The sequence below is a fragment of the Notolabrus celidotus genome, chromosome 20 (assembly GCF_009762535.1).
Source record: "Notolabrus celidotus isolate fNotCel1 chromosome 20, fNotCel1.pri, whole genome shotgun sequence".
NCBI lineage: Eukaryota > Metazoa > Chordata > Actinopteri > Labriformes > Labridae > Notolabrus > Notolabrus celidotus.
The window spans coordinates 2,323,913-2,339,123 of NC_048291.1; the positions used below are offsets into that span (position 1 = coordinate 2,323,913).

General features: G+C 43.0%; 1 protein-coding gene across 2 annotated transcripts; it reads right to left on the reverse strand.

The window, feature by feature from the left end:
• On the reverse strand, positions 1-14,580 carry LOC117831958 (MICAL-like protein 1). 2 transcript variants are annotated; one of them, XM_034710866.1, is made up of 16 exons: positions 14,240-14,580; positions 13,934-14,125; positions 12,845-12,893; positions 12,596-12,737; positions 11,292-11,380; positions 11,031-11,173; positions 10,351-10,856; positions 10,192-10,237; positions 9,096-9,960; positions 8,652-8,774; positions 8,429-8,555; positions 8,257-8,347; positions 8,049-8,122; positions 848-962; positions 720-766; positions 1-553 (listed from the first exon to the last, which is right to left on the reverse strand). In XM_034710866.1, exons 2-16 carry the CDS (start codon positions 14,074-14,076, stop codon positions 435-437), a joined length of 2,679 nt encoding a protein of 892 aa, XP_034566757.1. In that variant the 5' UTR covers positions 14,077-14,125; positions 14,240-14,580; the 3' UTR covers positions 1-434. The 2 variants fall into 2 exon arrangements, with proteins under 2 accessions (XP_034566757.1, XP_034566756.1); XM_034710865.1 differs by having other exon boundaries at positions 13,934-14,580.
• Between the last annotated feature and the right edge of the window lie 631 nt (positions 14,581-15,211).

The following is a 15,211-nucleotide window of genomic DNA, read 5'->3' on the forward strand; positions in this document are numbered from 1 at the left end:
TTTGGGTCTGTAGCTGTGAACCTTTTCTTTATTATGAAACACAGATGAAGTTTGTTTCTACTGACTCAACATCGTAAATAAACAAGCTGGAGATAAAAACTTTATTTACAGAATGAACAATCCTCCTTCAAAAACAGGTGTACAGCTTTGAAACATATTTTAGCGTACGTTATCTCAGAGTAAGAAACAGTATAAAATATAAATATTGACTGTGTACAGGAGACAGGACGGGTGAAGAAACCCAGGGGAGAACAAGTATTCTGTCTCAGCTGCCGAGCTGCATTTCAACATGAAACTAAAAAACGTCTCTCTGATCATCTTCATCGTCTTCATCGTCTTCATCGTCTTCATCGTCTTCATCGTCTTCATCGTCTTCATCGTCTCACGTCAGCTGCATCTTGATGACTCAGGGTCTCTGTGGTCGTGAGAGATCTTCAGCTCTTCACGTTGTCTTTGGACTCGTCTGCTTTATGGTTCAACAACTTAAAAACTTTAATTGGTTTGAACTTTCCTTTTGACTTCTTCAGGTCCTTCAGTCCTTCTTTCTGGAGCTCTGACGGGAGAATCACGAGAGAGAAACATGGTTCATTATGTTCAGCAGGTTTCAGAGGTGAAGGCTGACACACCTCCGTCTCCCTCACCGGTCGAGAGGAGAGTGTGACGTGCACAGAAGAAGACACAACAGTAACACAAACTCAAGTTCAACATTACTGCCTCACCTTTGTCCTTCATCACGGTTTCTAACAGCATGTCCTCCTCTCTCTCCCTGTAGAGAAACACAAAGTTAAATATAAACCTGTGACTGTGAGAAAACAAGGTGTGTGTTGTTGTTGTTGTTGTTGTTTACCTCAGCCGGTCCTGATCCAAGCTGCTGATGATCTGGTTCCTCTCCTCGATGACGGTGACCAGCTCGTCCATCAGCTGCTGCTCCTGACCTCGCTCTTGTTCGCTCCAGTCGCCCTCTGAAGGTGGAGAGCAAATCACTCCTTCATGTTAAACTCAGCGACACGTTCAGGAAGCTGATCACTGTTTCTGTTTTTATTTATTGATCCTTTTAATTTACCTGTATTAGCTTTCAGGTTACAATGAAACTATTAGAACTTCTAACTTTCAGAAATATTCTCCTGTTTTCTTTAAGACCTCATACGATCTTTATATTCAGTGTGTGTGCAGAAACGTTGATCTTATTGATGATATGATCGTATAAATTAAAGGAATAAATTAAAGGAATTTTGAATCAATGCAGGGTCCTGTCAGGTCGTATTGTGTTGTATGGTGTTTTGTTGTATCGTGTCCTGTTGTTTCGTGCCTTGTCTAATCGTACTGAACTAAATCAAATTGTGTCGTGTCTCACTGTATCCTGCTGTGTCGTTCCATATCGTGTTGTATCGTATGGTGTCTTATCTTGTCTAACGTGTCTTGCTATGTTGTGTCGTGTCTTATTGTATCGTGTTGTATCATGTCTAACCTGCGTGACGCGTCTGATCGTATCTTGTCGTATCGTGTCTTATCTTGTCTAACGTGTCATGCTATGTGTTGTCGTGTCTTGCTGTGTCTTATGGTGTCTTATCGTATGGTGTCGTTTTGTATGGTGTCTTATCTTGGTTAACGTGTCGTGTTATGTGTTATCGTGTCTTGTTGTGTCTTATCACAACGTGTCTCACTTGACTTGTCGTATCTTATCGTATCGTGTCGTTACGTATCTTGTCGTATCGTATGGTGTCTTATCTCGTCTAGCATGTCGTGCTATGTGTTGTCTTGTCTTATCGTATCATGTCTTGTCATGTTGAGTCGTATCATGTCATGTTGTGTCATGTCATGTCGTGTGGTATCATGTCATGTCGTATCATGTCGTGTTGTATCATGTCGTGTCGTATCATGTCATGTCGTATCATGTCATGTCGTATCATGTCATGTTGTATCATGTCGTGTCGTATCATGTCATGTCGTATCATGTCATGTTGTATCATGTCATGTCGTATCATGTCATGTCGTGTCATGTCTTGTCATGTCGAGTCGTATCGTATCATGTCATGTCTTGCCATGTCGTGTCATGTCGTGTCGTATCATGTCATGTTGTGTCTTGTCATGTTGTGTCATGTCGTGTCGTATCATGTCATGTCGTATCATGTCATGTCGTATCATGTCATGTTGTATCATGTCATGTCGTATCATGTCATGTCGTATCATGTCATGTCGTATCATGTCATGTTGTATCATGTCATGTTGTGTCATGTCGAGTCGTATCGTATCATGTCATGTTGTGTCTTGTCATGTTGTGTCATGTCGTGTCGTATCATGTCATGTCGTATCATGTCATGTTGTATCATGTCATGTTGTGTCATGTCGAGTCGTATCGTATCATGTCATGTTGTGTCTTGTCATGTTGTGTCATGTCGTGTCGTATCATGTCATGTCGTATCATGTCATGTCGTATCATGTCATGTTGTATCATGTCATGTCGTATCATGTCATGTCGTATCATGTCATGTCGTATCATGTCATGTCGTATCATGTCATGTTGTATCATGTCATGTCGTATCATGTCATGTCGTATCATGTCATGTCGTATCATGTCATGTCGTATCATGTCATGTTGTATCATGTCATGTCGTATCATGTCATGTTGTATCATGTCATGTCGTATCATGTCATGTTGTATCATGTCATGTCGTATCATGTCATGCCGTATCATGTCATGTTGTATCATGTCATGTCGTATCATGTCATGTCGTATCATGTCATGTCGTATCATGTCATGTCGTATCATGTCATGTCGTATCATGTCATGTCGTATCATGTCATGTCGTATCATGTCATGTTGTGTCATGTCATGTCGTGTGGTATCATGTCGTGTGGTATCATGTCATGTTGTGTCATGTCGTGTCGTATCATGTCATGTCGTATCATGTCATGTCGTATCATGTCATGTCGTATCATGTCATGTCGTATCATGTCATGTCGTATCATGTCATGTCGTGTCGTATCGTATCATGTCATGTTGTATCATGTCATGTTGTATCATGTCATGTCGTATCATGTCATGTCGTATCATGTCATGTCGTATCATTTCATGTCGTATCATGTCATGTTGTATCATGTCGTGTCGTATCATGTCATGTCGTATCATGTCATGTCGTATCATGTCATGTCGTATCATGTCATGTCGTATCATGTCATGTCGTATCATGTCATGTTGTATCATGTCATGTCGTATCATGTCATGTCGTATCATGTCATGTCGTATCATGTCATGTCGTATCATGTCATGTCGTATCATGTCATGTCGTATCATGTCATGTCGTATCATGTCATGTCGTATCATGTCATGTCGTATCATGTCATGTTGTGTCATGTCTTGTCATGTCGAGTCGTATCGTATCATGTCATGTCTTGCCATGTCGTGTCATGTCGTGTCGTATCATGTCATGATGTGTCTTGTCATGTTGTGTCATGTCGAGTCGTATCGTATCATGTCATGTTGTGTCTTGTCATGTTGTGTCATGTCGTGTCGTATCATGTCATGTCGTATCATGTCATGTCGTATCATGTCATGTTGTATCATGTCATGTCGTATCATGTCATGTTGTATCATGTCATGTCGTATCATGTCATGTCGTATCATGTCATGTCGTATCATGTCATGTCGTATCATGTCATGTCGTATCATGTCATGTTGTGTCATGTCATGTCGTGTGGTATCATGTCGTGTGGTATCATGTCATGTTGTGTCATGTCGTGTCGTATCATGTCATGTCGTATCATGTCATGTCGTATCATGTCATGTCGTATCATGTCATGTCGTATCATGTCATGTCGTATCATGTCATGTCGTGTCGTATCATGTCATGTCGTGTCGTATCATGTCATGTTGTATCATGTCATGTTGTATCATGTCATGTTGTATCATGTCATGTCGTATCATGTCATGTCGTATCATGTCATGTCGTATCATGTCATGTCGTATCATGTCATGTCGTATCATGTCATGTCGTATCATGTCATGTCGTATCATGTCATGTTGTATCATGTCATGTTGTATCATGTCGTGTCGTATCATGTCATGTCGTATCATGTCATGTCGTATCATGTCATGTCGTATCATGTCATGTCGTATCATGTCATGTTGTATCATGTCATGTCATGTCGTATCATGTCGTATCATGTCATGTCGTATCATGTCATGTTGTATCATGTCATGTCGTATCATGTCATGTCGTATCATGTCATGTCGTATCATGTCATGTTGTATCATGTCATGTCGTATCATGTCATGTCGTATCATGTCATGTCGTATCATGTCATGTCGTATCATGTCATGTCGTATCATGTCATGTCGTATCATGTCATGTCGTATCATGTCATGTTGTATCATGTCATGTCGTATCATGTCATGTCGTGTCATGTCATGTCGTATCATGTCATGTCGTATCATGTCATGTCGTATCATGTCATGTCGTATCATGTCATGTCGTATCATGTCATGTCGTGTCGTATCGTATCATGTCATGTTGTATCATGTCATGTTGTATCATGTCATGTCGTATCATGTCATGTCGTATCATGTCATGTCGTATCATGTCATGTTGTATCATGTCATGTTGTATCATGTCGTGTCGTATCATGTCATGTCGTATCATGTCATGTCGTATCATGTCATGTCGTATCATGTCATGTCGTATCATGTCATGTCGTATCATGTCATGTTGTATCATGTCATGTCGTATCATGTCATGTCGTATCATGTCATGTCGTATCATGTCATGTCGTATCATGTCATGTCGTATCATGTCATGTCGTATCATGTCATGTCGTATCATGTCATGTCGTATCATGTCATGTCGTGTCATGTCTTGTCATGTCGAGTCGTATCGTATCATGTCATGTCTTGCCATGTCGTGTCATGTCGTGTCGTATCATGTCATGATGTGTCTTGTCATGTTGTGTCATGTCGAGTCGTATCGTATCATGTCATGTTGTGTCTTGTCATGTTGTGTCATGTCGTGTCGTATCATGTCATGTCGTATCATGTCATGTCGTATCATGTCATGTTGTATCATGTCATGTCGTATCATGTCATGTCGTATCATGTCATGTCGTATCATGTCATGTTGTATCATGTCATGTCGTATCATGTCATGTTGTATCATGTCATGTCGTATCATGTCATGTCGTGTCATGTCTTGTCATGTCGAGTCGTATCGTATCATGTCATGTCTTGCCATGTCGTGTCATGTCGTATCATGTCATGTTGTGTCTTGTCATGTTGTGTCATGTCGAGTCGTATCGTATCATGTCATGTTGTGTCTTGTCATGTTGTGTCATGTCGTGTCGTATCATGTCATGTCGTATCATGTCATGTCGTATCATGTCATGTTGTATCATGTCGAGTCGTATCATGTCATGTCGTATCATGTCATGTCGTATCATGTCATGTCGTATCATGTCATGTTGTATCATGTCATGTCGTATCATGTCATGTTGTATCATGTCATGTCGTATCATGTCATGTTGTATCATGTCATGTCGTATCATGTCATGTCGTATCATGTCATGTCGTATCATGTCATGTTGTATCATGTCATGTTGTATCATGTCATGTCGTATCATGTCATGTCGTATCATGTCATGTCGTATCATGTCATGTTGTGTCATGTCATGTCGTGTGGTATCATGTCGTGTGGTATCATGTCATGTTGTGTCATGTCGTGTCGTATCATGTCATGTCGTATCATGTCATGTCGTATCATGTCATGTCGTATCATGTCATGTCGTATCATGTCATGTCGTATCATGTCATGTCGTGTCGTATCATGTCATGTCGTGTCGTATCATGTCATGTTGTATCATGTCATGTTGTATCATGTCATGTTGTATCATGTCATGTTGTATCATGTCATGTCGTATCATGTCATGTCGTATCATGTCATGTCGTATCATGTCATGTCGTATCATGTCATGTCGTATCATGTCATGTCGTATCATGTCATGTTGTATCATGTCGTGTCGTATCATGTCGTGTCGTATCATGTCATGTCGTATCATGTCATGTCGTATCATGTCATGTCGTATCATGTCATGTTGTATCATGTCATGTCATGTCGTATCATGTCGTATCATGTCATGTCGTATCATGTCATGTTGTATCATGTCATGTCGTATCATGTCATGTCGTATCATGTCATGTCGTATCATGTCATGTTGTATCATGTCATGTCGTATCATGTCATGTCGTATCATGTCATGTCGTATCATGTCATGTTGTATCATGTCATGTCGTATCATGTCATGTCGTATCATGTCATGTCGTATCATGTCATGTCGTATCATGTCATGTCGTATCATGTCATGTCGTGTCATGTCATGTCGTATCATGTCATGTCGTATCATGTCATGTCGTATCATGTCATGTCGTATCATGTCATGTTGTATCATGTCATGTCGTATCATGTCATGTTGTATCGTGTCGTATCGTATCATGTCATGTTGTATCATGTCATGTTGTATCGTGTCGTATCGTATCATGTCATGTTGTATCGTGTCGTATCGTATCATGTCATGTCGTATCATGTCATGTTGTATCGTGTCGTATCGTATCATGTCATGTTGTATCATGTCATGTCGTATCATGTCATGTCGTATCATGTCATGTCGTATCATGTCATGTCGTATCATGTCATGTTGTATCATGTCATGTCGTATCATGTCATGTTGTATCATGTCATGTCGTATCATGTCATGTCGTGTCATGTCTTGTCATGTCGAGTCGTATCGTATCATGTCATGTCTTGCCATGTCGTGTCATGTCGTGTCGTATCATGTCATGTTGTGTCTTGTCATGTTGTGTCATGTCGAGTCGTATCGTATCATGTCATGTTGTGTCTTGTCATGTTGTGTCATGTCGTGTCGTATCATGTCATGTCGTATCATGTCATGTCGTATCATGTCATGTCGTATCATGTCATGTTGTATCATGTCATGTTGTATCATGTCATGTTGTATCATGTCATGTTGTATCATGTCATGTCGTATCATGTCGTGTGGTATGTCATGTTGTATCATGTCATGTTGTATCATGTCATGTCGTATCATGTCATGTTGTATCATGTCATGTCGTATCATGTCGTGTGGTATCATGTCATGTGGTATCATGTCATGTCGTATCATGTCATGTTGTATCATGTCATGTTGTATCATGTCATGTTGTATCATGTCATGTCGTATCATGTCGTGTGGTATCATGTCATGTCGTATCATGTCATGTTGTATCATGTCATGTCGTATCATGTCATGTCGTATCATGTCATGTCGTATCATGTCATGTCGTATCATGTCATGTTGTATCATGTCATGTCGTATCATGTCATGTCGTGTCATGTCTTGTCATGTCGTATCATGTCATGTCGTGTCATGTCTTGTCATGTCGAGTCGTATCGTATCATGTCATGTCTTGCCATGTCGTGTCATGTCGTGTCGTATCATGTCATGTTGTGTCTTGTCATGTTGTGTCATGTCGAGTCGTATCGTATCATGTCATGTTGTGTCTTGTCATGTTGTGTCATGTCGTGTCGTATCATGTAATGTCGTATCATGTCATGTCGTGTCATGTCTTGTCATGTCGAGTCATATCATGTCTTGTCGTATCATGTCGTGTCGTATCATGTCATGTTTTGTCATGTCTTGTCATGTCGTGTCGTATCATATCATGTTGTGTCTTGTCATGTTGTGTCATGTCGTGTCATGTCGTATCATGTCATGTTGTGTCATGTCGTGTCATGTCGTATCATGTCATGTTTTGTCATGTCTTGTCATGTCGTGTCGTATCATGTCATGTTGTGTCTTGTCATGTTGTGTCATGTCGTGTCATGTCGTATCATGTCATGTTGTGTCATGTCGTGTCGTGTCGTATCATGTAATGTTCTGTCATGTCATGTCGTATCATGTCATGTCTTGTCATGTCGTGTCGTATCATGTCATGTTGTGTCATGTCTTGTCATAAGTAGATGTTGGAAACAGAGACAGAGAGTGATGCAGAGTAACACACTGACCTGGTTTATTCAGGAGACACCTGAGCTGATACTCCACATCAGCCTGTCTCTCCTCTAACTTCTGCTGCTTCGTCCTGAGAGAAAACACACAACACTAAATATCTGCATCATTTAAGAAACTCAAATCACACTGAATAAACTGCAGTTCAAAATACTAAGAGTAGATATAACTTACTACCAAAGAGAACTCCTCTTTAAAGGTACTTACAGGTAAACCAGCTCTGTGTCTCTGCGCACTAAAACGTTCCTCTCATGGACCAGAGAGAACCACTCCATCAGCATCTGCTCCTCCTCTTTATCTGAAACCACAGACGCAGACTGAAGCTCTGTGTCCACGCAGACTTCATATAGACTGTGTTTAATGTGTCATCTTCTCTAACCGTTCTTTCCGTCTCTCAGATTCCTCTCCAGCTGGACTCCTCTCTGCTCCAGCGTCTGCAGGTGTTTGTCCAGCTCTCTCATCTCCCCCCTCAGGTCGTCTGTGGAAACGTCCTGATCCGTCTGCACCTGTCGGGCAACGTAAGAGACGTAGACTCAGGGAAGTGTCACACAAGAAGCTATAGGAAACAGAAAGTAAACATGGTGTTAATCCAGGCGGCGTACCTTCCTCCTGATGAGGGGGAATCCGTGTCCGGGGGCGGGGCCTCGTCTGGAGGAGAGGGACTGGAAGGTCTTTGATTTGGGCATCGCAGACTTTCGATCAAACGGATTCTCTTTGCAGGACAGCTGGAGAAACAATTACAAAAGTGGAGTTGTTCTGAAGTTTAGACTTCTAAAGCTTGTTTTAAAAAGTTCAGTCTGTTTCATGTCCGGTTGAAAACTCCTCACAGGAGCTTTAAGACGGCTGCAGAGGAAGTTTTACTCAGCTCAAACAAGAACTATAAACATTTTGAATCAATAAAATCATTCAAAATAAATATCTGTCATGCATCATTCTTGAGGAGGTCCCTGTGTAGAGAGGGGGATGATGTATCGTGAGCAGGTTGATACAGCAGAGGTCCTGCTCACCCTATCAGGGGTCACATGAGCTGATGTCCTCACACATACCTTACTCTCAGACGACGACACCTGATCGTATCCACGAGCCTCATCCAAGTCCACAGGCAGCGAGGAGCTGTGACAGCGTGTCTGCGTGATCGCCGGAACAGAGAGACTTCTGGGTAAAATATAAACCTGAGCTTCCTCTGGAGCTTCACGCGGCCACGCCGCTGCTGCTTCAGTCACGTTCTGCAGAGACCCTCCCATGTTACCTGGTTCCTGCTGGACGGTCACGCCCCCTTCACTCACGTCTCCCACCGGCTGACTTGAAGTCTGCACGGCGAGAGTCACGGCGAGGGTCACGGCGAGCGCTTCCTCTGCGGCCTCCTGAGGGTCTGATGTCACAGAAGGGGAGGAGACATCTTCGGTGTGCTCAGAGCAGACCACAGCATCCCTGTTCTCTGGTTTATCTGACACACTGCTGCTCCCTGACGATCCGGCTGCCACTGAAGGCTTCCTTTGGTCTGCAGCAGCTGGTTTCGTGCTTTCGACCACAGAGTCAACATCCAGGTCCTCAGCAAACGGATTCAGAGGAGCAAGTCCAGCTAAGCTCTCGTCCACCTCGTCCATGTCTTCTGCAAACGGGTTGAGAGGAACAGTTTTGGACAGACCCTGATTCACGTTGTCCTCTTCCATATCATCTGCAAACGGGTTGAGAGGGACAGTTCTCGGTGGTCCCTGGTCCACGGCGTCCTCTTTCATGTCCTCTGCAAATGGATTCGGGGGAATAACTCTGGGTCGGTACCTCAAGCTGAATTTGGTTCGGGGAGCCGGTATGGGAGCCGGAGCCGGGGGGAGTTGTGTCCAGGGTCCTGGGTGGACGATGGTCAGCCATGGATGGTTGGATCTGACTTTGGGGCTTCCACTGCTGGAGCTGTGAGAGGACAGAGGAGCTTTAAATATGAATCTACCCTCATCTTCATCACTCTGCTTTAACTGAATGTTTTATATGACTTAGAGTCTCAGAGTGTGTTTGATCCTCATCCCACTTTAAACTCTACTCACAGCTAAAGATGTAAAAAGAGTAAAACTCTAAATATAAACATGTTCACAGAGGGACGTGAGGTGTGAGGGGAGTGTAAGCAGACTCTTTGTGTTCACTCACGCTTGTGATGAAGAAGGTGAGCTTTTATTTGGGTCTCTGGCATTTCCTGCAAAAAGAGAGAGAGAGAGAGAAGTGAACCCAGCGTCAGTCTTCAGTTCCTCTCAGGTTTCTTCACTGGTTCATGCAGAGAGGGATTTAAACATTACAGAGTCTGAGTACCTGCTCTCGGTCCTGCAGCTGGGTCCAACATTCGCCTGGGTGCTGGGACGGGTCGACACCTGTCTGCAGCTTCTCCTGGAGGTGACGAGGACTCGGAGAGGTCTGGAGTGTCTGCAGGTCCAGCCTCACCTGCTGCACGGTGCTGACTAGAGATCGGAGGAAGATGATGACGCGCCGGCTTCTTCACCTTGCTCTTCAGCCCAGCAGCAAAGAGTCTGTCGTCTCTGTCTGTCAGCTCTCTGCTCCCCTCGGTCTCTGGAACCAGTCCGTCCTCTGACTCTGTTGTTTCAGTATAATGAGGGACGCTGCTGATCCGTGATCCCCCCAGAGAAAAGTAACCCTCCTCGAACTTACACCTGAGCGGATCCTCTGAACGTCCTCTCTGCTGGCCGAGGTCAACACACGCTCTCTTACTGTCGGCTGTGTGATGCGTGCAGAGCAAGAACCCGGCCTCACTCTCCTGTGAGTATGACCCCACTAACAGAGCGCTGTGACACACCTTACACCTGAAACACAGAAACAAAGAGCCAGCTCTAAATCTCTCAGCACAGATAAGATTCTTTCACTGTCGCAGGAATGTCAAATATGATCTCAGCGGTTTCCTGAAACAGCCTCGTGTGTGATCTGCTCCCTCCTCAAACACTCCAAATCAGAGACTCAAAGGAACCAGCTGCTGTTACCTGAAGCAGCTGCGGTGGTAGACCTTCCCGTCTATCAGGTGTCTCTGAATGAGGTGGACCGGCTTAAAACACAGAGTGCACACGGTCCGGGGTCGAGTGCTGGACAAGCAGTCCTCTCTGCAGGTTTTCAGATCAGCCAAGCTCTGAAAGAGACGAGACGACACCGACTGTTAACGCAGCGCTCTGAGGCGACGGAGAGGAAACCGGTGTGTCCACATGTGGAGCGTTTTCTATGTGTGCGTTGAAACAGAGAGAGGTTACCTTACGGGGCTTCAGACCAGCGGGGGATTTACTCTTGGTGAGGCTGTTTAGGAGGGAGACATGTGATGGCTTCAAACTCACAGGACCTGCTGCAGAGTCAAGAGAGGAGATGCAAATGAAGCTTTTGAGTTTGACAAACAACAACAACAGAGAGCTGCAGAGGAAACAAGATGAGTTTACAGGGGGAATGTTTGACATGTTTACTCACCTTAAACATTAAAGTTCAGGAGGAGAGAGATCTTTTCAATCTGGCTTTTTATTTGAAGTAATTTATTTTTAGCCCTGGACTTAATTATTATAATCATTTATTTATCTATTTATTTCTTGTATTTATCTGATCTTTTTAAATTCAACTGTTTATTTTCTACCCTTACTTAATTTATAAATTTTATTGTATTGATTTTATTTTATTTTGAAGTATTTTTTATAATTATGTCTTTTATTATCTTACCCTCTCTGTAGTTTTCTGTCTCTGTTCTTTGGGCTGCATGCCTGTCAGTATGAAAGGTGATATATAAATAATGTTCTTCATGTTCAAGGGAGCTCAGGTGTAAAATTTAACCCTTTCACACTTGAAAAACAAAGAGTAAACAAACTCAACCACATGCAACAACGTCTTTTAGGAACACCAGGAATACATTTTCTATATTCTATGATAATACACAACAAAAACTCCAAACTAAGCGTCTGCTTTTGTCTTATTTTTAATAAGAATATATCATAAAACTTCATATAAACACATACACTTGATGAGTCCAGGTTAATGTCTAAGAATAAATAGAATTAAAAATGAACTTGGTGAGTTTTTGGAAAACAGTAACGTCTAAAATCAAGAGCAGGATCCTGCGTACACGATCAGGAGAGTTCTTTGACTCACCACAGAGAGTCCAGCTCTTAGATTTGATCCTAATATCTTCAAATAAGAAGTTTATTCTGACCTGTCAGGTGAACATATCTTATATTAAATCCAAAAAGATATATTTGTATACAATATACAATCCCTTAGTTGGAGTTTTTGCAGCATACAGGATACTGCACTGATGTAATGAGACCCAGCAGAGAGGAAGCACGCCTTCAAGGTCATTCTTTAATAAGTGAGGGGGTTTGTTTATCCTCTAAAGGACCCAAACATGATTAATATGCAGTTATAATATTAATACATGTCCTTCAGTAATCATGTGTTTTATTAAAGTGTATGTAAGCAGAACAATAACTCTGCTTTCTGTTTCTCTGATGATAAAATGATAATAATAAATCTCCTGAGTTAGATCTTCAAACAGTAACTAACATCATCGTTTACATACCGTAGGACTTCCTGTTGAAGAAGTGATAATACTGGGAGAGATACGTGATGATGCTCAAACAGTCAGGCACTCTGCTGGACTCCATGTCGTTCGGGTCCAGCAGCGCAGGGATCCCCAGCTTTGTTTCAGCGACCTCAAACGCCTGCAGACGAGGAGAGAGATGAAGAAGCCCAGTTTAAATAAAGACAACAAGTTTAAAGTGAAATAAAACAAAAACATGACGTTCACACGGAGATGGAAACAACTCACCAGTTTGTTATTCTGATAAACGTTATCTTTGGAGAGCGAGCTGAAATCTCTGGAGGACAAAAAACAGAGACGGATTAACTGATGAGAAGAAGACACAAAACACATTGAAATCTGACATGAGCTCTGATATCGAGCTCTGACATGGAGCTCTGATATCGAGCTCTGACATGGAGCTCTGTATGAGCTCTGACATGAGCTCTGACATGGAGCTCTGACATGGAGCTCTGTATGAGCTCTGACATGAGCTCTGACATGAGCTCTGACATGGAGCTCTGCATTGAGCTCTGACATGGAGCTCTGGCATGAGTTCTGACAAGGAGCTCTGACATTGAGCTCCGCATGGAGCTCTGAAGTGGAGCTCTGAAGGGGAGCTCTGCCATGGAGCTCTTACAATGAGCTCTGACATGGAGCTCTGCATTGAGCTCTGGCATGGAGCTCTGACACTGAGCTCTGACACTGAGCTCTGACATGGAGCTCTGACACTGAGCTCTGATACTGAGCTCTGCATGGAGCTCTGACATGGAGCTCGGAAGTGGAGCTCTGAAGTGGAGCTCTGCATTTAGCTCTGACATGGAGCTCTTACAATGAGCTCTGACATGGAGCTCTTCATTGAGCTCTGGCATGGAGCTCTGACACTGAGCTCTGACATGGAGCTCTGACACTGAGCTCTGCATGGAGCTCTGACATGGAGCTCTGACACTGAGCTCTGACATGGAGCTCTGACACTGAGCTCTGCATGGAGCTCTGATATGGAGCTCTGAGGTGAGATCACTGTTGGTAAAAGTTAAAAACAGACTAACTAATCCCATAAAACTGGACATGAAAGGGTTAAGAGGAGACAGCCTCAGATTAACTAAAGAGGTCAGATTAGTCTTTCAGACAGTGTGAAGATTAGACAGCACGTTACTCAGTCTGAAGCAGCCATGAGGACTTAGTCTCAGGACTGAACCCCAAACAGGTTCACAACATGGTTCCCAACATGGTTCACACAGGAGGTGAAATAGCTGCACCTCACGGCCCTCACCCTCCTGGATAAGCCCCCACCTGTCCAGCTAACACCTGTACACCACCTGTTGGAGGTCTACTTACAGCAGGTCCGGTCTGTGTCTGTGGATGATCGCACAGAACACGAGTCCGTCTCTGAACGAGGTGGACATGTTCTTGATCTCCAGGTCGGGGTAGCTGGAGCAGGTGACCCGGGTCCAGTCCCTCAGAGCCTTGGGTGATGTCATTCCAGGCGAGAGATGTGACAGGTCTGCTGAATGAACATGGCTCTGAGTCCTGAATCAGAAGAAACCAGATGAAGCGGATTTGGTCTGAAGGTGCAGAGGAAACAGGAAACGAGCATCTTCTTGCACAGACGTGTTGACAGCAGAGACTCTGAGAGACCCGAACCTGGAGGCGGGGAGAGGAAGCCCTTTGTCTCCGGTCCTGCTGCTCTGGGTCAGGTTAGACTCAGCTTTGGGCGCATGTGAGGCGGATTCATGGCTCCAGAGTCTACAGACACACTCCAGTCTCTAACGGTCCCCCTTCTGACGGCAGACAGAGTCCCTGTTCACTACAAACCACCACAGAAACTTTAAATCCTGTAATCCGGATTCAGAACTTCAGCAGAACTCCGAGGACTCTCTGTGAATCCAGTAAAACGGATGTTAGTATAAATCAGGTTACTCTCCTGAGTCCTGTGTGTTGTGGTCCACGTTTACTGAAGTGCGTGATCATTTCCACTGGGGGGCGCCACAGAGCCGCTGCCTCTATAATTACTGAGGCTGGTTTCTAGTTTCTAGTTTCTAGTTTATTTATCAGATGCAAACTTCACAGAAACTGACTCATTACTGTGTGACAGTAAATCAAGATATAATAAACCCTTTATTAAAACAGGCATGTACTTATTACTGTTACTACTTTCTTTAATACTTTAAAAAATAATTGGCAGACATACATGTTTTCAGGCTGTAATGTTGTTGCACTCTGTGGAGGAGAACATATAATTTTAGATGTGTTATTTTGAGTCGTCAAGTAGTTACACCAATGTTTACAAAATCACTTCCTCTACGTCACTTTTCATAAAATAAAAGCACAATTTGCTTCCTTATCTTTAAATTTAAAAAATGAGCAACAAATTGATTCATTCTGTTTTAAAATCATGATTAGAAATACAGTTCCATTTTTGTTTAAATTCATACGCGGACTTTTTCTGTGGTCGCTCAACAAAACATTTCACTTTTATTTTGAAAGGTCACAACTTCCGGTGTTTCTCTGTTGTCTAGCTTGAGGAAGCTCTCTTGGTATAGATATGTTCTTCTTAGAGCGGTTATCCCAAAACAAATTACAATATAGTGACATTTGAAGTTAAAATATAACATC

Bases quoted from the DNA above. Each gene is read 5' to 3' on its own strand.
- LOC117831958 (XM_034710866.1), bottom strand. From the start codon at position 14,076: ATGACATCACCCAAGGCTCTGAGGGACTGGACCCGGGTCACCTGCTCC. The intron at 12,894-13,933 runs GTAAGTAGACCT...TTTGTCCTCCAG, and splicing joins AGACACAGACCGGACCTGCT to AGATTTCAGCTCGCTCTCCA. The intron at 963-8,048 runs GTCAGTGTGTTA...CTCCACCTTCAG, and splicing joins GTGTCTCCTGAATAAACCAG to AGGGCGACTGGAGCGAACAA.